This window comes from Urocampus carinirostris, chromosome 8 (assembly GCF_059441175.1).
Source record: "Urocampus carinirostris isolate Australia breed hairy pipefish chromosome 8, RoL_Ucar_1.0, whole genome shotgun sequence".
In the NCBI taxonomy this organism is placed as follows: domain Eukaryota; kingdom Metazoa; phylum Chordata; class Actinopteri; order Syngnathiformes; family Syngnathidae; genus Urocampus; species Urocampus carinirostris.
Genome location: NC_142356.1, coordinates 44446227 through 44472894, shown reverse-complemented (window position 1 = coordinate 44472894; position 26668 = coordinate 44446227). Strand labels below are relative to the sequence as shown.

Here is a 26668-nt window from a genome sequence, read left to right as displayed (position 1 = left end):
CCCGATATGAATGAAGCCAGCCTCTGGCTATCATTGGTATCCCATTTCTCTCTCTATTTGATGTTATGTGCTTAATAATTTGATAACTACATTACCCCTAATGCCACATTGTTACTGAGCATGTCCCCTAATGTTTACAGTTGTTTGTTACAGTTTACTTGGGAATGACACGAAAGTAAACATCCGTCAACGGCAACACGCCTCGTTTCAATGTATCCAAAGTTGTGCACCGCTTTTGGTAATGCCCGTAGTTATAATTAGTTGATTATCCCGTTAGGTAAAAACGTTATTTATAAGACTGTTATTCCCGTGACTGCTCAGGTGATCATTGGATAAAAGCAAAGACAGTAACAAATAGCATGCTTTTGCAAGGCTAAAATTGGCCAATATTCTGCCACATTCTAGACAAGGGCTCTCAGCACACTATTCTGGTTGAAAAACACTGTTGAAAGCCATTAAAGCTGTAGCGATGTTCAGAAAGCTTGCTAGGAAATTCTGCAGATCAGAGAAAAAGTACAATGCTTGAAAAAAAAATGACCGCTAGGGAATAATTTATCTGAGCGCCCGAGGAGATCTCGGACATCTGTTGGGTAAGCGTGAGAGGCCGAGGGGCGTCCCTCTGACGGCCTGTTCATCTGTCTCCTCCGCAACGCGATGACACACACCCGTTTCAAGTGCAGCCAACGTTTAAAGTGCGCAATTAGAATGGAAATGTAAAGCTTTTCTGGGAAAAGTGAAATGCAGGCCGATTCCATTATGGCTAGCCCCATCTCCTCACTTGCTGCTTCATTCCTACGCTTGCCTCCGGGATGTTTTTGTATGGATGACGATTTGACGCCCAAGTTTATGTCAAGAAAATTGAAATAATCTTTTCAGGAAATGGTTCTTCTCATTGGATATTTTCCATCTCGCTGATAGTGCAAAGAGATGTGTCACTTGTATAATGAAGTCACTTTCAAATTTCCTTGTAAATCAGTGTGCCAGTGTATTTTTTCAATGTGTTTTATATCCAACAGAGCTGTAATTTTACATCAGTCCAAATATACAACATTGATATACATTGAAATCGTATAACTCACCAATTTATCTTATACTATTCTTGTTCATCAATCAACTAAAAAATAAATGTGAAAAACAAGTGGAAAGGCCTGTAGCCATCCATGACTCAACCATTCTTTATCAACAATGAACTACAATCAAAAAACAGGTAATATGGACAGCTACCATACCATTCATCAATGAAATCTTATTGGAGAATATATCAAAACTTTAAATAACAGCAGCAAAGGAGAAGTAACGCGCACGCACGGGAACACACGGAGACAATGGTTTTCTGTGCTTTTCTGTGATCAATGTGATAACTTGCTTCAGTGGTGGTGTTTTTAGCGATGACAAAGGTTTTCAGAGTCTGTGTTTATCGGCCAATCCTGGACACTGCGCATTTAATGTCTCCGTCTTGTCAGACTCAACCTTGAATTCATGTTCATGTTTCGTCTCGTAACGACGTTTAACACTAGCTGTGCGAGGTACAATGTTCTCGAGGTATAATGCACAAACAGCACGGTCATTTTTTGCACAGAGCGAAGCAAGCACAACTAATATAATCCCCCGAGATCTTTTTATTATTAGTTGTGAATGCTTCAGCAAGGCACGACTACATTGCCAAGTGCTGCAAGCACAACTATTATAATCCTCCGTTTTCTTCTTATTATTAGTTGTGATTGCTTCAGCAAGGCACAACTACATTGCCAAGTGCTGTAAGACCAGGGCAAACTATTATAATCCCCTGAGATATTATTATTATTATTAGTTGTGATTGCTTCAGCAAGGCACAACTACATTGCCAAGTGCTGTAAGCACAGGGCAATGGCACAACTAATATAATCCCCGAGATCTTTTTATTATTATTATTATTATTATTATTAGTTGTGATTGCTTCAGCAAGGCACAACTACATTGCCAAGTGCTGTAAGCACAGGGCAATGTAGTTCTATTTGAACATGTATATTATAAAAGTTTTTAAAGTGTAATAACAGTGTTATTATTATGATTTTACCATGAATGTGTTTTTTAGACCTCCACAACGCATATCCTTGTTGCTAACGGTTGTGGGCCCATTTCAAATGAACAGAACCAAGTAAAAAATGACAGAAACATCTCTCTGAGCTAAAAACTTTATGCTAACTCATAATGCTAACAACCGGGGTTATATATACATACCGGGATCATCTCCCAGATCAATCACAACTCTTACAATTGCCGTGGGAATTGTCTATTTAGTTGTGATTGCTTCAGCAAGGCACAACTACATTGCCAAGTGCTGTAAGCACAGGGCAATGTAGTTGTGCTTGCGAATAATCCTCCAAGATCTTATTCAATAATATTATGATATCTATCTTCTTCAGCCGAATTTTGACGGGCTTCTCCAGAGCTTTTGGAGTAGCCCAACGATTGTTATTATCGTTTACCCCTTACAGGCAAACAAACTTCGAACTAAGACCCTAAAGAACACGCTGAACCCGGTATGGAATGAGACCCTAGTGTATCACGGCATCACAGCAGCTGACATGACCACCAAAACCCTCAGGTAGGCCCTTCGAAATCACCAGTGCTACAAGAATTCCAACAAAACTGAACTGCCTGCAGCTCAGGTCGGCTTCTTGTGCTCATTTGTTATCGTGGCTAACAGCCTCACTTGCCACAACCCTCTGGTGTCAACAGTGCCGAGATTAAAGCTGCAGAGGTCAAACGTTGCCATCTTGACCCAAAAAAAGACGCTTTTGTTGTGCTGTAGCATGTTTCAGAGACTGTGTGTGAGCGAACATGCAATGGGTGTCTCTGTGGATTTGTAATCATGCAGGGTGACTTTTTATATCCTAAGCAAATACAGTACGAACACACAGTTTTTTATCTATCCTTGCTGAGACATTCCCTTGACAAGCATTTCTCATACCTTACCCTGACCTTAGCCATTGCCTTAAACCAAAAAAACAACCCCAACCAAAGTCCTAACTCAAAACTTTGACTCTAAAACCACATTTAAACCCTAAAAAGGGGTCTAGATATACTAGGATCACCAAAATTTTGTAATAATGACTCCTGGCCTCTACAATGATGTTAAAACCTGGAAGTAGGTTCTAAGAAAATACCAAGTACAGGCATATACAGACGCAGGATTTTTTCTATCCTGGTGGAGAGATTCCATTGACATTAAGCATTTCTCTGACCTTTGCCCTGATCTTAGCCCTTGCCTAAACCTGACAAACTACCCATTCCAAAGTGTAACTCAAAGCAAAACTGTAAAATAATATTTAAACCACTAAAAAAGGATCTAACCACCAGAATGTCCTATATAAGCACTTATTGGTCCCTACAACTATTGTAAAATCTCAAAAAAGGTCCTTAGAAGGTAAAAAAACCCTCACACACACACACGCACGCACGCACACACACACACCACACAGTGGAGATATTCTATTGAAATCAATCATTTATCAGACCCTTACCCTGACCTTAACCCTTGCCTAAACCCAACAAACTAACCCCAAACAAAGTGTAACTAGAACTTCAACTTTAAAATAATATTTTAACTCTTAAAAAGGGGTCTAACCACCAAAATGTTCTAATTAGTACTTATTGGTCCCTGCATTGATAGTAGAATTTTGAAGACATTCCATTGAAAGAATGAATTTCCTACCACGAGGGGTTCTCAAAGGAGCCATATTGGACCAAAAATAGTAACCAATGTTTGAAGCAGCAAAAAATTAAAAGCTGTATATGAGCCTTATAAAGAAGGGAACACATACTGTCTATATCTATATTCATTGCAAAAGGTTAAAAATGTGTTGTGTCTGCCCTCCTGCAGAAAGTATATAATTTTCCATAATCAAATGCAGCCAATAGGGTGCCGCTTATTGCTAACCGCCGCCGTGACCTTTACCATTGCCAAACCTAACCCTTAAATCCGGGGTATCCAACGTGGTTCTGTCACGTACCAGGAACGGAGACGGGACCCAATTGCGTTCGTCTTACTCAGTTTTTATTAAGAAGGAGAACAGGACTTGCATCCACAATCTGATGATCGTCGGTCACGGGTGGCAGATAGCAGGAACGGCACTTCCGTGTCGAGCAAAGGTAGTCGCTGACAACGAGAACAAACAGTTCCCGGGGCGGAGGAGCAAAACATAAACGGGTCCAGAAAAGAGGTTGGCAACAGGTATCAGGCAGGAAACGGGGCAGGATAGAGTCAGGAGTCACAAAAGTTTGCCTAGTGTGTGGCGTAGGTTCAAAAAAAAAAAAAAAAAAAAGAGGAAGCAGCCAATCAGCGTCCACGGCTGCTGGCGCCAGTGAAGCAGACTTAGGTGCCCAGCATCATTAATCATGACAGAACCCCCCCCCTAAAGGGATGGCTCCAGAAGTCCCAAAAAGAAAAACAAAAGAGATCCAGCACGTAGGAACACCAAAAACAAAAGTAATCCATCGTCAGCATTAGGGGGCGTGGCAGAAGCAGGATCCGGAGGAGACTGGGCGGACCAGCAGGTGACGCAGCCGGATGTCGCAGACGGGCACATGACAGGCGAGCAGGCAGACAGGCAGTCAGGCATCGGGACAGACCAGCGTTGAGACAAGCCAACGGGCGATACGGGCATGCAGGCAGACGGGCGTCGAGACAGGCGGGCAGACGGACGTCAAGACCGGCGGGCAGGCATGCAGGCGAGCAAACCGGGCAGGCGGACAGACGGTCCAGGTGACCAGACGGATGAGTCAGGCAGGCAGGCGGACGATGAGTCGGGCAGGCAGGCGGACGAAGAGTCGGGTAGGCAGGCGGACAGACGGTCCAGGCAACCAGACGGACGAGGCAGGCAGGCAGGCGGAAGAAGAGTCGGCATGCAGACAGACGATGAGTCGGGCAGGCAGACAGACGAGTCGGGCAGGCGGACGGACGAGCCAGACAGGCGAAACAGGCAAGCAGACGGGCATGGCAGGCCGACGGACTGGCAAGTCGACAGCTGAAACCGGCAAGCAAACCGGCATGGCAGGCCGACAAACAGCCAAGGCTGGCGGACAGACGGGCATGACACTCAGACGAATCAGGCAAGCAGACGGGCATGGCAGGCCAACAAACAGGCATGGCTGGTGGACAAACAGGCATGGCAGGCGGACAGACGGGCATGGCAGGTAGGCCTGGAGCGGATAGGATGAGAGGCTGTGTGCAGACAGTTTCGGTGGCATTCGGGCCTCCACTCCAGAACCGACCCTGTCCGTCAGTCGAAGCGATGATTGTGCCTAACCAGCCATGGGTGTCCCAGGACGAGCGGGTAACCGGGGTAAGGGAGCAGGTGGAAACGTATCCGTTCGCAGTGGTTCCCCGACAGTCTCCTTTCCACCGGCTCTGTAATTTGCGTTACCGTGCCCAATAGATGACCGTCCAGAGCTTGGGCAGGAACTGGGGTTGGAAGGGAACACACTTCAACCCAATTCTCCGGGCCAGGATGTTGACCTCCGCACCTGAGTCCACAAGGGCGGACAGGGACTGGGTGGACCCGGGACTCCGAAGGTGCACCTGGGGCATTGGCCTTCCGGTCGGGGAGATCGGGGTGTGGAGGGGACTTAACCGGATGACTTCAACCGTCCGGTGAGCTCCCCCTTTTCAGGGCAGGATGATACCCGGTGTCCTTGCCCGCCACAGTACAGACAGAGACCCTCGGATAATCGCCGCTGACGCTCCTCTACGGACAGCGACGCGCGATCCACTTCCATCGCCTCCGGTGGGTCTAGTAGGGTTGCTGGTGGATGCTGGAAATCAGAGGTGGTACCAATCCTTTTGGGCAAGCAGGAAAGTGGGTGACTCTGGTGACCCCTCACCTCACAACGTCGTCCCTGGACCCGATGATCAATCCGAGCCGCGAGCGCGATGGCCTCGTCGAGACTGGTCGGCGGAGCGTGGCACACCAACTCGTCCTTTATATAGTCTGCCAAGCTGTGGAGGTATGCGTCCACTAACGCCTCAGAGTTCCAGTTACTCTGGCTTGCTAAGGTCAGAAAGTGGATCGAAAAATCGGCGATCGTACGCTTTCCCTGGTGTATGTTCATTAGTGACGCATCTGCTGAGGAATGCTGAGGGCCAGGAAATCGAACGAGGAACACGCCGCTGAACCCCGCTTGAATTCTGCTGTTCCCCAGAGTCGAGCCTTCCCGGACAAATGATTAATGGTGAAGGCCACTTTGGCCGCTTTGGACGCGAAATTGCGGGGCTGTAACTCAAAAATGAGCCGACAGTTCACTAGGAAGGCACGAACCTGGGCAGGTTCGCCACAAAACTTCTCTGGAGCACCCACTCGCAGCTCCGACGCTCCGGCGCTCCAACGTGTTCGTGGACGGGACAGACTGGGTGTGCGACAGAACGGCAGGAGGAGAATTACCAGGGGGCGGGGCGATGTGTGCAGTAGACTGGCAAGCATCTCCGGGGGCGCATCAAGCCATTGTTGCTGGCGCTAAAGCAACTGATGTTGCTGCCAGACCAGCCAAAGAATGGCGGAAACTTTGCTCAACATCCGTCAGACCTCCCCCTCAGTCAGACGTGACCGCTGCATGGCAGAGGGAGTCTCCGTCTTGCTTCGATCGGGGCTTGTGAGAGCGTTCGCTAGATCCTTTTGCTGGTCGGATTGTTCTGTCACGTACCAGGAACGAAGACGGGACCCAATTGCATTTGTTTTACTCAGTTTTTATCAAGGAGACAGGACTTGCATCCACAATCCGATGATCGTCGGTCACGGGTGGCAGATAGCAGGAAACCGGAAGTGGCACTTCCAGGTCGAGCGAAGGTAGTCGTTGACAACGACAACAAACAGGTCGATGGCCGGGGCGGAGGAGCAAAAAGACAAACGGGTCCAGAAAAGTGGTCGGCTACAGGTATCAGACAGGAAACTGGGCAAGATAGAGTCAGGAGTCACAAAGTTTTGCCTGGCGTGTAGCGTAGGTTCACAAAACGATCCGACGAGTGTTGTCAGGAAGGCAGGGGTTTAAAAAAAGTGGAATTGTGGTTTTGTAGTAAAATGATTGATTGGTTGACTGAGGCTACTTAACCTTACTTTCAATAATTAATCTGGTAATAACAGTAATAGAGTACTAATATACATGAAAAGTTGTTATTTTCAGGGTGCGTTCACCCTTTTCATGGCCAAATTCAAGCATTTTTTAAGGACTTTTAAAGACAAATTTTTTAACTTTCCTGTGCTATTATTCAATTTTTTTTGTCAAAGATGTCAAAATGTAAAGCTATGGATTGATTCATGCTGGACTTCTCTTTAAATCGCAATGAGAGGAGTGTCTGTGTCATTTTTAAACTTACTTATTCGATTTTCATTCATTTAATGAGTGGTGTATTGAATCCAAAAAGAAGGCAACAATTTAAAATATTAACAAGTACCTAATCAAAAATTCAAACAGTTTTCAAACGTTGAAAACAAAACATTTCAATTTAAGAATTTTTAAAGATTTCAAGCTTCCGTATGAATCCTGGATTATAGAAATGCATCATCAACACGGTGCTCTTTTCGCTAAATAGTAATAAAGAGTAGCTGTCGGCTCGAAAAAGGTTGGAGACCCCTGACTTAAATTAACTGCAACTCAAATCTAAACTCTAAAACCAATTTTCAACTCATAAAAAGGGGACCTAGACACGTACAAGGACTACTGGTCCCCACAATGATGGAAAAATAATCTTTGTTTCTAAAAAGGCCATGAATACATGTCGACACATGCATCATTTCTGGATGCAAAATACGTGTTTGTCCTCCTCCATGGATATAAACACGGATGTCACAGGCAACTGGTGGAAGGACTATATATATATATATATATATATATATATATATATATATATATCAAAATCATGTCAGGTCCCCTACGAGTATTTACATGGTTATATAATAGTTCATCTAGTTTGGATTATTATTTATTTTAAATATATACTGTTTTTGTCCCTTTAAACTTTCATCTTAAGGTTGGGGGCCACACGCTATCATCCTGCGGGGCCGCAATTGGCCCCCTGGCCACAAGTCCGAGACCGCTGCTGTACACACACACCTGAACAAAGCTCATATCCACAGACGGACCAAAAAAAACACAATTTATTCGTCTACCTTCAAATGCTGATGGGCAGAGAAATCTCCCAAGTCGAGGAAGCCCATCTGACCTCTACCCAAGGTTACAAATACAAACCGCATGCTAGCCAAAGAGGAGGAGGAGGGAGGAAGCGAGATGGAGGGGGTAGGGGCATGTCTGCTGTCATGCGAGGGGTGAGGCTTCAGAAGTGAGAAGGGCAGAGACTGATGCAGAGTGGCAGAAGAAAACAAATAAAATAAAAGAAAAAAATAACTCAGGATGCTAAAAGGCAGAAGAATCTTAGGGTTAACAGAGAGTAGTAGGTTCCTTGTAACTGATGGATGAGAGAAGAGAAAAAAATACACAAAAAGCTCACTACCATGAGAATGTAATCATTTTTTGTGATCAAATTCCAATAACAGGAGTAAAAATCTTAAATCTTCGTAATGACCTTCACTCACTACACTCCAGAAATTGTTGCATGGTATGTAACCTAATTTGGGTCAACAGTCAAAACCACCAAAACATTCATAGGTTTCCATATTTTCTAGAGAATATTACGCAAACAATGACAAAAAGGGAGGAATAGGAAACTAAGCCATAAATACCGAATAAAACAGATGAAAAATCAGTGTCTGCTTTAACTAAAACCAGTCAAAGGTTTATAGCAGGGGTGTTCAAACTTTTTGCAAAGGGGGCCAGATTTGGTGTGTCAAAAATGTAGGGGGACCAACCTTAGTGGACGTTCTTTACATATAACAGCAATTAATTTAAATACATTTCAGCGAGCTGTTCATTTGAAACATTTGAAACATGCATATCAAAATTCGATTGACATTGAAAATTGAAATTAAATATTAACTTCACTTTTTTAACTGTTTTGTAACAGTTGAAGAGAAGTAATTTTATTCTTGGGTGCAAATTATATTTGAAACATAAAAAAAATATATCACCACGGCAGTTTAATATTTACATAATTTTTAAACACAATAACAGAGAAATTGTCATATCAAGAAGTGCAGGGCTCATTTAAAATATGACAGTAACTATAAATGTTGATTGGCACACCTCTCTCTCCCTCTCGCTTGGCGACCCGGGGACAGGACGCGCGGTGATGATGTGCGCACTAGCGGTGTAGCGCGCTTTGTGCGTACCTTACAGTCCAACCCTGCAGCCTTTCACTCCAGAATAATAATCAAAAAATAACTCCCCTTAATGAAAAATGATGACTTGTCCGTATTAGTGTGATGGGTGAAACTGAGATCTGGAGTGCAGGACAAAGGCCAGGTCTGGCTCAATGGCAGTAGTATTGATGCGCAAGATGTCTTGTAAGTAAGAGTCCGATAGCCGTGTCCTCACATGGCTCTTATTTAAGTTCATAACCGAAAATGTCTTCTCACACAAATACGTCGACCCAAACAAGCTTAGCATTTTCTTACCAAATGCTCGAATCTCTGGAAACCTGTCCTTATTCAGCTGTCGGTAAAAGTTGGCGAGAGTAAGCTGCTGGTGCTGACCGCGGATTTCTGCGTCACACTGCAGCTCAATGACCTCCAGCTGTAAATGGTCTGGAACATCATCTGTGTCCACAGAGAAAGGTGAAGAAAAACGAATGATCTCCTTCTCGATTGCTGCAAAGTCCTGAAAGCGTTGTTTAAACTCTTCAGCCAGAGATTAAATATCTGACGCGTGCCTCCTAGTTTGCACAATGACATCGCTCTGTGGGAATCTGGCCATGATTTCTTGCAGCGCTGGAAAGTGTGCAGTGCTGGGCTGGGTCGACGACAGGTGTCTTTCAAACAGTTGCAGCTTGATTCCAAAGGCCTTGACATGTGAATATAATTGGCTTATGACTGCATCTGGTCCTTCTGCATTTGGTGTTGAGGACATTAAGATGCTTTGTAATGTCAACTAGAAACCCCAAATCAGCCAGCCAAATAGGGTCACTTAGTTCTCCCATAGGTTGTCCCTTTTCAACCAAAAACTCACCAAATTCTTGCCTAAGTGAGTAGAAGCGTGACAGTGCAGAACCCCGACTACCCATCTCACGTCATTGTGATAGACAACATCTCCATATTCCGCATGAATCTCGCTGAGAAACTGTTGGAACTGACGGTGGCATAGCGCTCTGGAGCGGATATAGTTAATTAATTTTATCACCGGTCCCATAACATGTTTGTATCAGAGATGTTTAGCACACAGAACTTGCTGATGAATGATGCAATTGAGTTTTACAGCTTTCCCTCCTTCACTTACTTTGTTATTTATTAGTGTTGCTAATCCGCTTTGTTTGCCAGTCATCGATGGCGTGCCATCCATAATTATCCCAGAAATTTTATTCAATGGGAGTTTCATGTTATCCACGGCAGCGGAAACAGAAGAGAATAAATCTGTCCCTCTTGTTTGGTTTTTCAGGCTCTGTAGGTCAAGTAGTTCTTCAGTAATATTCATTTCGTTGTCCACTCCTCTCAAAAAAATAAGTAACTAAGCAGTGTCTGTGCTTTCGTTGCAAGCTAGTGAAAAAAAGTCAAACTCCTTTCCTCTGACTCCCAATTGTCTTTTGATGTCTGATGACTTCTCCTCAATCCTGCGCGCCACAGTGTTGATAAAGTGTTAATAAAGTATTTGATAAATTCACCCTCGGTGAAAGGTTTGCAATGCTTTGCGATCAGCGCTGCTACCTCGTAACTAGCCTTTGTAGCATTCTCGTTTGACTCTTGAGCGTTTGTAAAATATTGCTGCTGTGACATTAGCTAGCTTCAAGATGTTTAAGTTACCGCGTTGAACCCCAGCGTACAGGCGCTGAGCCGTGGCGCAACTAATTTGACCTGCGCCCACTCCTGAGTAGAAGAAAGTAGTGATGGTGGGATGTGTTGTGGCTCAGTCGATTACTTTTTTTTTTTATATGATTTCCTCTGCCTTTGAAAAAACCCTCTCGCAGGGGACAGCGGAAGATGGCGTACAAAGAAACCAAAGTGCCGACTAGTACAGATGTGGATAAGTAGTTTTGTGTTCCTTCCAAAACAGCAGTGGATCCTCATTTCTTGAAATATATTTTTTGGGTGAGGTACTGTTGTACTTCTAGCCACTGTTTCTGTATTGGACACGCCTTGTCTCGCATTCGCTGACATGTCAAATAAACGGCACAGGTTTCCACCGCCTAAAAAAAAGAACAAAAAAAAAGGATTTCATGGTAGTATTATAGTAAAAATATAAATAGATAGATAGATAGATAGATAGATAGATAGATACTTTGTTCATCCCCGAAGGGAAATTCACATTTCCAGCAGCATCCCTGAGCTGAGAACAATCGAGAACAATCGAAAATAACACGGGAGCTGCTGGAGTGGCTGCCATTCGTGACGGCGCCGGAAGAAAAGATTCAATTTGAATCATGTACAAACAAACAAACAATTGAATCATGTACAAACAAACAAACAAACAAAATATTCATGTTTCAATAAGTGGAGTGTTAATAAAATGGGGGGGAAATAATTTCTGATACTGATATAACCAGGTAAAACTAATTTTAAGTTACCTGTCCAAATGAATGTTGTGCCATCTCACCTTTCCCACTCTCTCTCCTCTCACCTTTCCCACTCTCTCTCCTGCAGTTGACTTGCTGCTGCTCGCTCCTGAAACTAATACTTACCTCTTTGTGTATTGTGCAGTCCCTTCTCAAGTTTCTTCATCTTCCTCATTGACACTTTTCTTGGTAGCCTCGAAATTAACACTGCATTTTTATATTTGATATCTGGCAATAATGTGTACAAATATTCAAGCACTGGAGTGTCACGTCTAATCTCATTCTAAACAATCTTTACTAGTTTGAATTGCTATTATATTTAAAAGAATGATTTTTTTTCTAGTAATGACACTCTGTGAGTAAATATCGTATACAGTAAAATAATTTTAAACATGACAATTTAAAAAGTATTTGAGGATTAAAAGTGTGATGGCGTTCAAGTATATGCATGCATGCCCACCTTTTCACATGTATGAGGATAAAAAATCTTACCTAAGCCAGATGATGTTTATGCCACAGAATTTTCCTCACTCACTTGAGGCCTTTGTGGCGCAATTGCTGGCAGATAAATGATGTTTGTGAACTCCATTTTAGTCTTTTTAAAGCCTAATTGGATTCTTCTTCTTGGATTCTCTGTGGAATCCCAGTACTTTAAAACGTGGATCCTGCAGTGTTGCCAGTGTCATTACATTGGTCGTCTCCAATTTGGACATATGATCTTTAAGCCTTCCCTTTCAAATGTTTGCCAACATTTTTGTTTCTGTTGTCACAATTGATGCTTCACAATTCGCTGCATGAAAAAGCATTTTCATTAGGGGTATTACTTTAGACCCAGACACCCTTCTCTAAAAGTTCAACAGTTGCCTGTTGGAATGGGCCAAGCACTTTAAGGACTTCTTCAATAGTTTTAAAGTCACTGGAAGTAAGTCGAAAAAGGTCCACTGACAAAGAAGCAAGGGCAACCCTGATGGCTTTCCGCTGCTCAAAGACACGCTGGAGCATGAGCAGTGTGCTTCCAGCGGGTTTCTAGCTCTATCAGCATCTTGTGTTATGGTCTTCCCATTGACTTTTGCATGTGGCAAAGGCGTTCTTTTGCTGTTGTGGACGTTTGGAAATAGGCCAAGATTTTTCTGGTTTTTGCCCTTATCTCTGACAAGATAGGGACCTGGTTAAATGACTTTTGCACAATCAAATTTAGAGAATGTGCAACACAAATGCTTTGCCTTATACCTAGAGTGCGTGCACAGGGTATCCATGTTGGAGCCGCATCTGTGACCAGGCATTTGACCATCTCCTTTATTCCCCATTCTGCCATAATGTTGGTATTTGCCAGGGCCAAGTTCTCTGCAGTGTGGCTCTTTGGAAAATTTTCCATTCCAAGCAGGATGGTGTTGAGAGTGCCCTCAGTAATAAAGTGACATGTAATGCTAAGATAGGGCTCCATGTTTAAAGAGGTGCACATGTCAGCAGTAAGGCTGCAAGCTGCAGCTTTCTGAATCTGTTTTTTTGCCTTCTACTTTTCAGCATGAAATCTCTTTTCAGCCATTGCCTTGAGAGCCTGGAAAATAAAATAAACAATAATGCCTCTGATTTAATCAGAGCTTTTCAAGACATTCAAAGCACTTACAGAGTCCATGATTTATTCACCCCTCATTCACAACTGAGGTGGGGGAACATGCAGAACATAACACACAAGAAATGACAAAAGGGAAGTGATAAGTATCTTACAAATAAAAAAAGAGTGTCTACTTTTACTAAAAACAGCCAAACATGTAGTATAGGTTTCCATAGTATATTAAATTATAATAGTAGGTGGAGGAATAAGTAACCGAACCAACAAAATCACACAGATAAAAAGCAGTGTCTTCTTTAACTAAAATAACCCAAAGTTTTATAGATTAACATATTTTAATGTGGATAACACGCAAGAAATGACAGAGGGAGAGAAATGTGTAACTACACCTTCCAAAGCCCCGCAGAAATAAAAACAATGCATGCTTTAACTAAAACCAGCCAAACAATAAAAGGTTTCCATAGATTAATGAGAATAGCCTGCAAACAATAAAAGAAGGAGATGAATAAGTAACTCCACCACCCAAAAGCACAAAAATGGAAAAACAGTGTCTGCTTTAACCAAAGTCACCCAAGGTTTTCATATTGTGATATGATATATGATGTATGAATAAATATGATATGAATAAATATGATATAAATATGTTTCCATATTTTAATGTGGCTAACACCCAATAAATGAAATAGGGGAGAGGAATGAGTAACTACACTGTCAAAAATGACACATGAAAATTCAGTGTCTGCTTTAAATAAACCCAGCCAAACATTAGTAGGTTTCCATATTTTAATAAGGATGGCACGCAAAAAGTTACACGAGGGTGAGGAATAAGTAACTGAACTGTCACATTTCATATTTTGTGGTCCTCGTTTGGCAGCAATAAAATCAACCAGAGGCTTTCTGTAGAAACAGATCAGACATGGATTTTGACTAATCTTCACCCATTGTTCTCTACAAAGCTGTAGTTCAGTTTGTCATTTTTGATTCTTTGTTTCAGTTTTTTAATAACCTCCCCTGAATTTGGGACATGGAAATGAAACAGTTGCAGATGGCACAATTATGTATAAAATAAATTGGTATAAAAGAGACATTTTTTGTCCTTGAGAAGGACACTCTGAAAAATGTGACCTTCGTTGATACAAATACACTATAATTGATGTGTGCATGACTGCCAAGCCGAGTGTGAAATGACACAAGCGAATAAATCTTTATTTATCTGCTGACTTCTATAAATAAGACCGCAAGCGGGTCACGATTCTGCATTTTTGCTCAAGTGCTACAAAACCGTGGGGATAATTAAAATAATGCCCAAGTTTGTCGGACCAATGTTTGAGAAGACAAGAGAGAATGCATTAAAAACTTTCAAGCAGATCAGGAATTTGAGCATAAACCTAAAATACACTATAATCCAAAATTCTTTCACTGACTGCCTGAATAGTCCTCCCTCACCAGATCTCAGAATTTTCTTTCATCATTGGTGCATCCTTGATTTTTTTTCCCTTGAATTAGTCACCAGCAGTGTTGGCAATATATATATAATAATGCTGTTCGTCACAGCGCAATATTTTTCTGTAACGGGGTAAGCTAACTCATCTTGTTTCTATCGTGACAACGATGTTGGTCAAAAGTGGTGTGTTACTTTGAATTATACGGTTTTCTGTTCTCCGCAGAGGTGTTTCATCACGTCTTTTCCGAAGTCACCATTGAAAATAGTGACTACCATGTAGTTCGCTGATGTCAAACACAGGTCCAGCGGGCCTGATCAAGCCTAACTAACTACAGTAATCCCTCGGTTATTGCGGTTAATGGGGACCAAAACCACCCGCGAAAAGTGAAAGTCCGCAAAGTAACAACGCCCCTTCAAAAATGCTTAAAAAAAAAAAAAAACAAAACGGCGCAGTGGTTAGCGTGTGTGCGGCACAGTTCTGAGTTCTGAGGTCGTGGGAACCTCCTGAGTGGGTTCAAATCCAGCTCCCGGCCTTAGGGGCCGGTCACACAGACATTTGCGGCTGAATCACGGCCAGAAATTTCTGCCTTTGAGGCGGACGTCATTGGACGCATTAAGATCGCCATTCAAACGAGATACAGCGGTGCTTAACATGCAGTCGTAAATTCGCGCGCGGGTGGCAGCGCGAAATTATTTGGCGCTGCTCAAATCTTCAGAGCGCGGGCACACAGCCTTTCACGAGCGTACTGAGGCTGAACCACGGCCAGAAATTTCTGGCCGTGGTTCAGCCGCAGATGAAGCAGATGCTGTTGGGCGCTGTTGGACGTTTAGAGACCGCCATATAGACGAGGTAGAGCAGTGCTTTACTCGCAGTCGGAAATTTTCACGTGGTTGGCCGCGTTCAAAACTTTTGAGCTGCTCAAAAGTTTGAGCACGTGTTAAACCGCGTGCCGCACACGTGGTCAACACGAGGAAATGACGCGGAAATGACGCGCAAACGACGTGCTCTGGCCGCGGCCAGGGCGTGCTTACACATGGGTAGGACGGGAAATTTCAGCGGGTAATCGTGGGTGGAGCATGGTAATAGCATGTTCTGCGCCTGTATCGCGGTGTTATTACGTGAAATTAGCGTGTTACGCGTGTGACAGTCAAACGCCTTTCTCCGCGTATAAACAGCGCGAATGCCGAGCATCAGTTGTGCTCGTGACGTCAAGGGGGTGAACATGGATCCCCGTCAGCGTAGTTTCTCTTCATTTCGAATAAATCTTTCGGTGCATTCTCAATGGTCGCAACAAGGCTTTAAAGCCAGGACCTTAGCTTGGCCTAAGAGCTTGCTCTGTCCACTCCACGCATCGGCCCGGTATTGCAGTACCTCCGGGAACGGTGCATTCGCAATGATCGCAGCAAGGCTTTAGGGCTAGGACCTTAGCTTAGCCTTTTGGCTGAGAGTAAGTATCCCGGCTCCTAGGCTTTGTAGCGTATTATGAACTGACCGATAACGGATAATGGATAATGAATAACGAAGATAGAACAATAACCCTTAAAAACCCCTTTTGATCAAGTGTAGTATCTGTAGCAAGGCTTTGATGCTAGGTCCTTAGCTTGGCCTAGGACAAGGCTTTGATGCTAAGTCCTTAGCTTGGCCTAGCTTTGCGCAGTGTCAGTATCGTAGCCTATGAGGTTAATGCTAGATCCTGATTTTTGCATTCCGGAGATGGAATAAGAGCTTGCTCTGTCCTCTCCACGCATCGGCCCGGTATTGCAGTACCTCCGGGAACGGTGCATTCGCAATGATCGCAACAAGGCTTTAGGGCTAGGACCTTAGCTTAGCCTTTTGGCTGAGAGTAAGTATCCCGGCTCCTAGGCTTTGTAGCGTATAATGAACTGACCGATAACGGATAATGGATAATGAATAACGAAGATAGAACAATAACCCTTAAAAACCCCAAAACCCCTTTTGGCCAAGAGTAAGAATCCCAGCTCCTAAGCTTTGTAGCGTAATATGAAATGATCGATAATAGATAGTGATTAGAGAAGATTGACCAACAACACTCAAATGAAATACAACTTAAACCATTCCGTATTTGTTGTGAACGTAATCGAACCATAAATATTCCCCCCCTCGCGTGAACGCGCATTCTGCTGCGCTTTCAACGAAAGCGATCGTATTCTATATAAAACGCTTATTAAAACTATAATGCGAGCTAATTATAACAATTGGGAGATCCTTGTCTATATAACGCGTTTATTTAAACAATAAAGTGCGATCGTATTCTACAAAATGCGTTTGTCAACGCGGATGAAAAAGTCACCAACGTCAATGCACGCTTCCAACAAAAGCGATCGCAGCAGAATGCGCGTTCACGCGAGGGGGAGGGGGGGTGGATGTGTTGCGTAGGAGTCGGATTTGGGCACAACACCGGCTCGGGAGCTTTTATACCCGTGGTCCACACGAGAAAATGACGCAGAAATGACGGGATGAGAAAGCGGAACAGTCGCCGGCGTCTTTTTTCCGGCCATACCACAGATGAACGGCGGGTTGGCCAAATTTGCGCATTTTCCATCCCGGGCAACCACGGGCAAAAAAAAAACGCAAAATTTTAGCCGTGATTCAGCCGCAAATGTCTGTGTGACCGGCCCCTTACTGTGCGTAGTTTGTATGTTCTCCCCGTGCTTGCGTGGGTTTCCTCCGGGCACTCCGGTTTCCTCCCACATTCCAAAAACATGCATTTCAGGTGAATTGGCCGGTCCAAATTGTCCCTACGTGTGACTGAGCGAGTGAGTTCTCTGTCCCCATGTGCCCTGCGATTGGCTGGCAACTAGTCCAGGGTGTCCCCTGCCCACTGCCCGATGATTGCTGGGATGGGCTCCAGCATCCCCGCGACCCTACTGAGGATAAGCGGTGCAGCTGATGAGATGATATGATATATATAGATATATATATATATATATATATATATATATGTATATATATATATATTTTTTTTTTATTTTTTTATTTTTTTTTAATTATATTTTTTTTACACCCGCGAAGCTCTGAACCCGCGAATGTGGAACCACAAAGTAGCAAGGTCCCACTGTAATTACTTAACGTGCCCAATCCTCATGTAGATTTTTGCCTACATTATGACGCAGAGCCGAACTAAGCTGGGCTGCTTGGGGCCACATGACGACTAGAGGGGGTCCCCCAAGAGCGGTTAACTTAACTTATATGTATGTCCAAATTTTTTTTATATATATATATATATATATATATATACACAGCTGGCCATCAGATACATTACAACGATGTCATAAATTACTTCACCACAAAAGCCAGGAAACACAGCTTCTGAGGAGTAGATGGGCTATTGAGGGACAATATAGAGGAGCATTAAAGTCAAATGTAGGACTGTAAGTTAATTATTAATCACCATCGGTGCACCTTGGTCAGCCCTCCTACATCAATTGAAGGATTAAATCTGCTCAGAAGCCGAGTATGAAGACTTGACGGAGGACATTAATTGGGTTATTCCGCTTGTTCGTCTTTAAAAAGCGGCAGGGTCTCTCTGCTAACTGGTGGCTCGCTTTGGAATGGATTGTTAGACAGCAACGTACCAATTAACCATGTACCATTTTAAAATCTGATATCAGAAAGTTTTGAATGTAAATAAAACATCCAAGGCTATTTATTGATAAAGTAATGTTCTCACCATACGTAATTATGTCGATTGGAGGGGCATTCTAAATTTCTCACTTCTCTGGCTTTCTAACGAGTTTTGGTAACTTCAAACACCCTCATCTAATCCTGGTGGTCTCAGATATCTGAGACCACGCCCAAAGAGGCATGATCTGGTCAAGCGTCGCTGGTCCATATAAAAAAGGGGAGCTGATCGATAGCTCGTCCTCTTTTTTTCCACCTGGATGACTCATCGCACGTCAGCCGCATGGCACAGCCGTGCGGGCCTGGTCTGCGCCCTGGAATTCACCACGTGGGCCATACATTGTTACCATCCGGAGCACGACACCAACAACAGGTAAAAGGACGGTTTCAGATTTAACACCATGTTTGCTGGTTCTTGGGAATGAGCATTTTTTTTGTACAGGGGAATTTCCCCAAACCGACTAGCATTATAACGGGAAACTTTCTTTTTGTGGAAGTAACTTATAGAATTCCAGCTGTCTCCGGCGCCCTCCCCTCCCCTTTTTTGTCTTATCATTAATTCTCTGTGTTAATAAATGGTGAGTGCTATTTTAATCGGCCTGGTTCATTGAATCAATTATATTGGGATTAGTAATTCATATCAGAACTCAAAGAACTCAAAATAAGAGCGTAATTTAATCATTTATCAATGTAGGAGATTCGAGCATCCTTCAGAGAAAAAAAAGATTTATGGTGCAGCGTTACCAACCTTCTCAATGTTTCCTCAGAATCAGCCACAAGCGCTGTGTCATCTGCAAACAACAAATGACTTACCTGCCACACCTTTCCACTGTTATCCACCATCTCTACACCTCTGCCAAATACTCTTGCACACCTCTCTCACCACGCCATCCATGTACACATTAAACAGCCATGGTGACATCACACACCCCTGTCTCACACCAGTCAACAGAGGGAACCACTTACTTGTCTCACTCCCTACTCTTACACCTGCCCTCCTGTTCACATAAAAACTATTCAATGCTTCCAACAACTTTCCACCCACTCCATACATTACCATCACTTGCAACAACGCCTCTCCATCAATTCTGTTATACGCCTTTTCCAAGTCCATGAAAGCCAAATAAACATTTAATAAAAAAACCCTTAAAACAAATGTTAAATAAATAAAAACTGCCTTAAAGTGAACATTTTTATTGATGAAAATAGCCTTTGAAAATATAAATGGCACAATATTTTGAAGAAAATGTTATCATAATTGAATTTTACATGTCGTATCACTTTATGTGAAATAAAAGTTTTTTTAACCAGCGATATATCTGGGTGCTCAGCACCCCCAAAGCCCGCAACCTAAAATCGCCCCTGTATTAAAGCCTATCATGTCCTTTAATGAACGGAAGATAGTTTTATAAATTCTATAACATTTTGGCGCTGCTTGGGTTGAATTTGAGTGTGCCTGAGCACTCCCCAAAACAAGCTGGTTACGCCAATTTTATATAATATAGTTTTCCCAACCCCGGTCGAGCTAGTTCACCTTGTATTTCATCCACAACCCTTTTCATGCCAATCGAGTTGACTTTTTTATGTTGTTCTCGATATTTTCTCATTTTTATTTCTAAGAAAGCAGACCTTTCCCTTGTCAGCTCATTTCCATGAGCCCCGGGATAAATCCACTCAGTGACGATTAACATCTGATGATTTATATGCATTAGCTTCGTGACATACTGTGTGTGATGTATTGTGCGGTCGCCAGATAAAGCTTGTGATGGAATGTGGCACCATTCCCGGGCAAAGCGTCTTCCATGAAAAATTCTCGCACTTTCCTCCCCCTATGGTTCTTTTACAAGCTCAACACATGTTCCTGACGAGAAAACGTTAGACACTGTTTTGGAATAAGAAGTCATGCTCATGCACCAACTAATTCAACTCTGCATGTAAAAAGTGCAGTGAAAAAAGTATTTGCCCCCTTTCGGATTTCTGTGGTTCATGCAGATTTATCACTCACAAACGTTTCAGATCATCAAACCAATTTGAATGTGATAATGAAATCTTATTGACATAAATGTAGAGTAGTACCTCTACTTACGAATTTAATTTGTTTTGGCTTTGAAACATTAAACATTTGTAAGTACAGACGCTTTTTGAATGTAAATGCGCTAATCCATTCCAAAAAAGAAAATTTTTAAATCATAAAAGCGCATCAAAGTATCAAACAAATACGTTTAGACTAGATTACCTCACTATAAAAATAAAATGACAGGCACATAATGTGAAAAAACAAAGAATAAAGGCTATAATATAATTATGAATCTACCATTTAACTGGCCTCTGTGTTTCCTGGTCCTCAACAGGGTTTTTTTTTGCCTCGCATATCTTGAAAAACTGGGGCAGCACGGCGGCGCAGTGGTTAGCGCGTGTGCGGCACAGTTCTAAGGTCTTGGGAACCTCCTGTGTGGGTTCAAATCCAGCTACCGGACTCCCTGTGCGGAGTTTGTATGTTCTCCCCGTGATTGCGTGGGTTTCCTCCGGGCACTCCGATTTCCTCCCACATTCCAAAGACATGCATTTCAGGTGGATTGGCCGTTCAAAATTGTCCCTAGATGTGAATGAGAGAGCGAGTTGTCTGTCCCTGTGTGCCCTGCAATTGGCTGGCAACCAGTTCAGGGTGTCCCCTGCCCGATGATTGCTGGGATGGGCCCCGCGACCCTACTGAGGATAAGCGGTTAAGCTAATGAGATGAGAGATGAGATGAGATCTTGAAAAACGGATCCAATGACAATTCGGCGGAAATGCACAAGGCAGACCTCATCCGTCATCAAAATGAGCGATAGCCTGACTTGTCAACATGTTTGGTATTCATGTATATATATTTTTCCAGATCAGCAATTTCAGTTAAATCTATCAAATAGCAGAAAAACCCAGTAATATCTGAGAAGGGAAATGAAGTTTATAGGATTTACCGAAAATGTCCAATAATTGTTTAAACAAAAGTAGGCAGGTGCATAAATCTGGTCACCCCAACAGAAAAATTACATCAATATTTAGTAGATCCTGCTTTTGCAGAAATTACAGCCTCCAAACGCTTCCTATAGCTTCCAATGAGGGTCTGGATTCTAGTTGAATTTTTTTTGGCCATTCTTCTTTACAAAAGATCTCCACTTCAGTCAGGTTTGATGGTTTCCGAGCATACAGCCCGCTTCAAATCACACCGCAGATTTTCAATAATATTCAGGTCTGGGGACTGAAATGGCCAATCCAGAATATTGTACTTCTTCCTCTGCATTAATGCCTTCGTAAAATTTAAGCAGTTTTTGGGGTTGTTGTCTTGTTGAAGTATCCAACCACGGCGCAACTTCAGCTTTGTCACCGATTCTAGAATATTGTTCCTTAAGAATCTGCTGATACTGATCGGAATCTATGCAACGTTTAACTTTAACAAGATTGCCAATACCTGCACTGGTCACAGAGCCCCACATGATGGAACCACCACCAAATTTTAAGTAAGTGTTTCTCTTGGAATGCTGTGTTCTTCTTCCGCCATGCATACCGCCCCTTGTTATTTCCAAATAATTTTTTGTTTCATCTGTCCACAGCCCTTTTTTCCAAAATGAAGCTGGCTTGTCCAATTGTGCTTGAGCATACCTCAACCGATTCTGTTTGTGGCATGTGCGCAGAAAAGGCTTCTGTCGCATTAACCTCCCATACACTGAATAGTTGAACGATGCGCAGGGACACCATCCGCAGCAAGATCATGTTGTAGGTCTTTAGAGCTGGTCTCTGGGTTGAGTTCTACTGTTCTCACCATTCTCCGCCTCTGCTTATCTGAGATTATTCTTGCCCTGCCACTCCGGGCCTTGGCTAGAACTGTGCCTGTGGACTTCCATTTACTCATTATGTTCCTCACAGTGGAAACTGACATCTGAAATCTCTGAGGTAGCTTTTTGTAACTTTCTCCTTAATCATGATGTTAAACAATCTTTGTTTTCATGTCATTTGACAGTTGTTCTGAGGCTCCCATGTTGCCACTCTTCAGAGAAGATGCAAAGAGGAGAACAAATTGCAATTGCGGCCGCCTTAAATACCCTTTCTCATGATTGGCTTCACCTGTGTATGAAGGTCAAGGGTCAATGAGCTTACCAAACACAATTTGTGTTCCAATACTTAGTGCTAAAGGTATTCATATCAATAAAACAACAAGGTTGCCCAAATTTATGCACCTGCCTACTTTTGTTTAAGTAATTATTGCACACTTTCTGTAAATCCTATGAACTTAATTTCACCTCTCAGATATCGTTGTGTGTGTCTGCTATACGATATATTTCACAGAAATTGCTGATCCGAACAACCAATGATTTATGAAGGAAAATCTCAAACTTCTGCATACGACTGTATATAGGGCGGCACGGCAGCTGGGTGGTTAGCGAGCAGCGCCATGGTGCAAAGGTTCAGGGCTCAAGTCCAATTACTGCAGCCTCCCCGTGTGGAGTTTGCATGTTCTCCCTGTACCTACGTGGGTTTCCTCTGGGCACTCCAGGTTCCTCCCACATTCCCAAAAACATGCATGTCAGGTTAATTGGCCGGTCCAAATTGCCACTAGGTATAAATAAGTTGTCTTGTCTATGTGTGCCCTGCAACTGGCTGGCAACCAGTTCAGGGTGTCCCCTGCCCACTGCCTGAAGATGACTGGAATGGGCTCCAGCACCCCAGCGACCCTACTGACTATAATCGGTGCAGATGATATAATACATTTATTTTGAATATGTATTATATCATAACCACTTATTTTACTATCATATCAAAAATGTATGCAATTGCCATCAATTAATCAATGATATATATCATTTACAATACTTGGAGGTCTCAAATTAATTACTGCACTAAATGAACAATGTTGATGTTCATGCTGATATACAGCATATGGTCATTAGATGGCAGCGTGTCCCAAAAAGTGCAAAGTTTTTTATAAACTTTCCCATCATGGATCGGTATGCATCCTCCATCGACCGGTGGATAGCAAACCGACAAAACACTAATGGTTTGAAAATGTTTTCCATAGGAAACACCCAACACGACGTGCAGTTGAGTTGCGTTTGTTCAGCACTCATTATTAAACGCTTCGATTACATAACACTTCTCCAACAATTTTAATGTCAGGACCACCAACCTCATCAACAATTCCAAATTTGGATGATTCCAGTGTCCGAAACACTCACCCAGGCACATTTCCTCAGGACATAAATGCAACACAATTTCCTTTCCAGATATTTCCTGATAAGTACCTGCAGAGTTGACCTTTTTTCTCCACAATAGATGCCGATCATTTTTGAAAATCATTGCAAAATCTATCAATCTACTTAAAGCCATAAAACACTAAAAACATATTTTACAAGTATAAGACCATTTGTTGTATTCTCTTTACTGAACTTTGTTTGTCCCTTGCAGGAGAAGAAATCACCACACGCCACCCTAAGATCGATCTTTTTTTTTTTAAGTGATCTCATAATATTGGTGGCCAAAGTTACTTTATCAGTTTTGATTGTCAAAGGGGAAGGAGTACTGATGGGTCTCTGTCTCACTGATGGGTCTCTGTCTCGGGGAATTGCTTCATAAAACGCCTAGTCATGGTGAAAAATAATTGACATATTATGGACAACTGAAAGAGCAAGACTCATAAACATGTTTGTATGTGTGTACAACAGTTCGTATTTCTAGTTTATGTTGTCTTACATTGTATTCATGTTCAGTTACTGTCACAGACCAGAAACGAAGACGGGACACAATTGCGTTTGTTTACTCAGTTTTATTTAGAAGAGAAAAGAGGACTTGCATCCACGATCCGATGATTCTCGGTCACCGGTGGTAGATAGCAGGAACGCGGAAGTGGAACTCCTGTGTCGAGCGCAGGCAGTCGTTTACAGCAAGAAAACAGGTCGATGGCCGGGGCAGAGGAGCAACAACATAAACGGGTCCAGAAAAGAGGTTGGCAACAGGAAACAGGGCACGATATAGTCGGAGAGTACAAAAGCTTGCCTAGCTGGGAGCATAGGTTCGCAGACGATCTGACTACTTCTTTCTGGCAGGCGGGAGTTTAAAAAGAGTCAAACAGCCAATCAGAGTCCGTGGCTGTTCCCCCGCATCAGTAATTATGACATGACTGTACTTCAAAAAATCCTGAAAAATCAAAGTCCTTTTTTTGTTTTGTTTTTCATTTTAAACTGTTAATAGATTGTCTTGATCTTGGTCTTAACACAATGTTATGGTAAATTTTGCCGGATAACGAAAGTTTGAGTTGTTCTAAAAAAGGCCAGAAGTAATCAGTCATAACTTGAGTCTGTATAGTACTTGTTCAATAAATGGTTAAGAACCTCTGCATTACAGAAATATATAGTCGTAGTTCCACTCCATCCACAGCTAATATCATGGTAACTTCATGCAATACCAGGAGGGGGTTTGGTGAAATTCAGTGCTGTCAAGTTTTCTACGCTACACTAATCAATGGACATAAAATTTCCAAAAAAGAACTTTTCTTCTAGGAATACCACTAATCCAATTACACAAAGGATTGTGTAGTATGCCCTCAAAGTGAAGTGTGAATCCTGTGCAATATCTCGATTGATCGTGTTTTTCTTTTTGTATGGTTGTATTTTTTAGGCTGTGTGTATGTGACATGGACAGACTGGGCCGGAATGAATTCATTGGCGAGGTGAGAGTGGCCCTGAAGAAACTTAGAGAGGGCGACAACAAACGTTACAATATGGGCTTGGAGAGAATTGCACAGGTACGTTCAGTCTTTCCATTGACCATGTACGGTTTACTAAAATAAGATCAACCCATTAAAACGTTCTGATCGCCTGCCGACGGCCCGCCGGCAGCCGGTCAGATTATATTGATAAACAAATACGTGTCGGTACGATGTCCCTAGACACTGAAATAAATCATGCTACATATCATTGGAAAGCTTAAGCGCTTGGGAGTATATATTTCAAAATTTACTCATCATAGAAACAACACAATCAGTCTAAGACAAGAAACTCCAAAACTATAAAGCCTGTGTAGCTCACCAATTACGTCCCTTCAAATGGGTTGAATGTATCCAAACATAGAGTCGTTACTTCCAGGACTGTCAAGTAATCCAACCGTGTAAAATATTTACTTAAAAAAAGCTTTGCATATATCTTCAGCCAGTAGTAACCGAATAAAATGATGATTGACACATTGGTTAGCTAATAAAATTCCCAACATAAATGCATGCAATGTTTTGATGTGTATTCAAATCAGAGCCGAAAATAAACTTGAGAAAGTGCAACTCAGGATTCATTTTACGCACCATTATTACGGGCAAGTGTGCACAATCATTGATTGACTTCTGGAAAGAGAAGTCAAACTTTTTAAACTCTTTCACTATGTCTAAAAAAATTGGCCAAAGTGAAATACACATTTGCAAACGTTCTAGTGTTGTAAACGGGCCATTTCCAAATGACCACTTTTGGAAACGCCTAGACCTACCCTTGGAAAATGTGTAAAATACAATGTTTAGTTTTTCGGATTGTGATCAAATTTGATGAAGTACCAGGTAAGGCTTTAAGCTATTGTTTCACCTGTTTTATATCGAAGATGCCCATGCTACACTCATCTCTAGGCATTTGATTGCAAAAAAAAATTCAGGCGAGAATCAAAACATGCTATTTCTGTTTGTTCCAACTTAGATTATTCAATGTTAGTAGCACTTGCTTACTTTTGGATTACTCCAATACCAAATATGCTAATAAAAGACAAAAGAAACTGAATACGAATAAAATGAGTAAATTTTGTGCAGGCTTGGGGAGTAACGGAATACATGGAACGGCAAAAATGATGTTGGCAAGCTGTTTGGATTTATTTTCATTTTGTTTCTCATCTCATCTCATCAGCCGTACCGCTTATCCTCATTAGGGTCGCGGGGGGGCTGGAGCCCATCCCAGCCATCTCCGGGCAGTGGGCAGGGGACACCCTGAATTGGTTGCCAGCCAATTGCAGGGCACACAGGGACAGACAACTCACTCGCTCATTCACACCTATGGACAATTTGGACCGGCCAATTCACCTGGAATGCATGTTTTTGGAATGTGGGAGGAAACCGGAGTGCCCGGAGGAAACCCACGCAAGCACGGGGAGAACATACAAACTCCGCACAGGAAGTCTGGAGCTGGATTTGAACCCACGACAGGTTCCCATGACATGAACTGTGCCGCACAAGCGCTAACCACTGCCCCGCCGTGCTGCCTCATTTTGTTTCTGTCGCATTTTATGTTAGTTTTGCCGAGATCAAAGAGATCAAAGCCAGGAGAGAAAGCTTACCACGTGTTGTGAGTCATCATTTTATTCATATTTGGTTTA

The 26668-nt window shown here is 42.7% G+C and overlaps 1 protein-coding gene and 1 pseudogene across 16 annotated transcripts in view; both read left to right on the top strand.

Moving 5' to 3' along the window:
• Window positions 1–26668, top strand: part of doc2g (double C2-like domains, gamma) — a 139710-nt gene that overhangs the window by 51049 nt on the left and 61993 nt on the right. For all 16 annotated transcript variants that reach the window (XM_088342846.1, XM_088342853.1, XM_088342855.1 and 13 more), the window contains 2 exons: window positions 2478–2587; window positions 24944–25070. In XM_088342846.1, the coding sequence (XP_088198972.1) occupies window positions 2478–2587; window positions 24944–25070 (237 nt within the window). The remainder of the gene's footprint in view (window positions 1–2477; window positions 2588–24943; window positions 25071–26668) is intronic.
• On the top strand, window positions 16196–16439 carry LOC148361981 (U2 spliceosomal RNA; annotated as a pseudogene).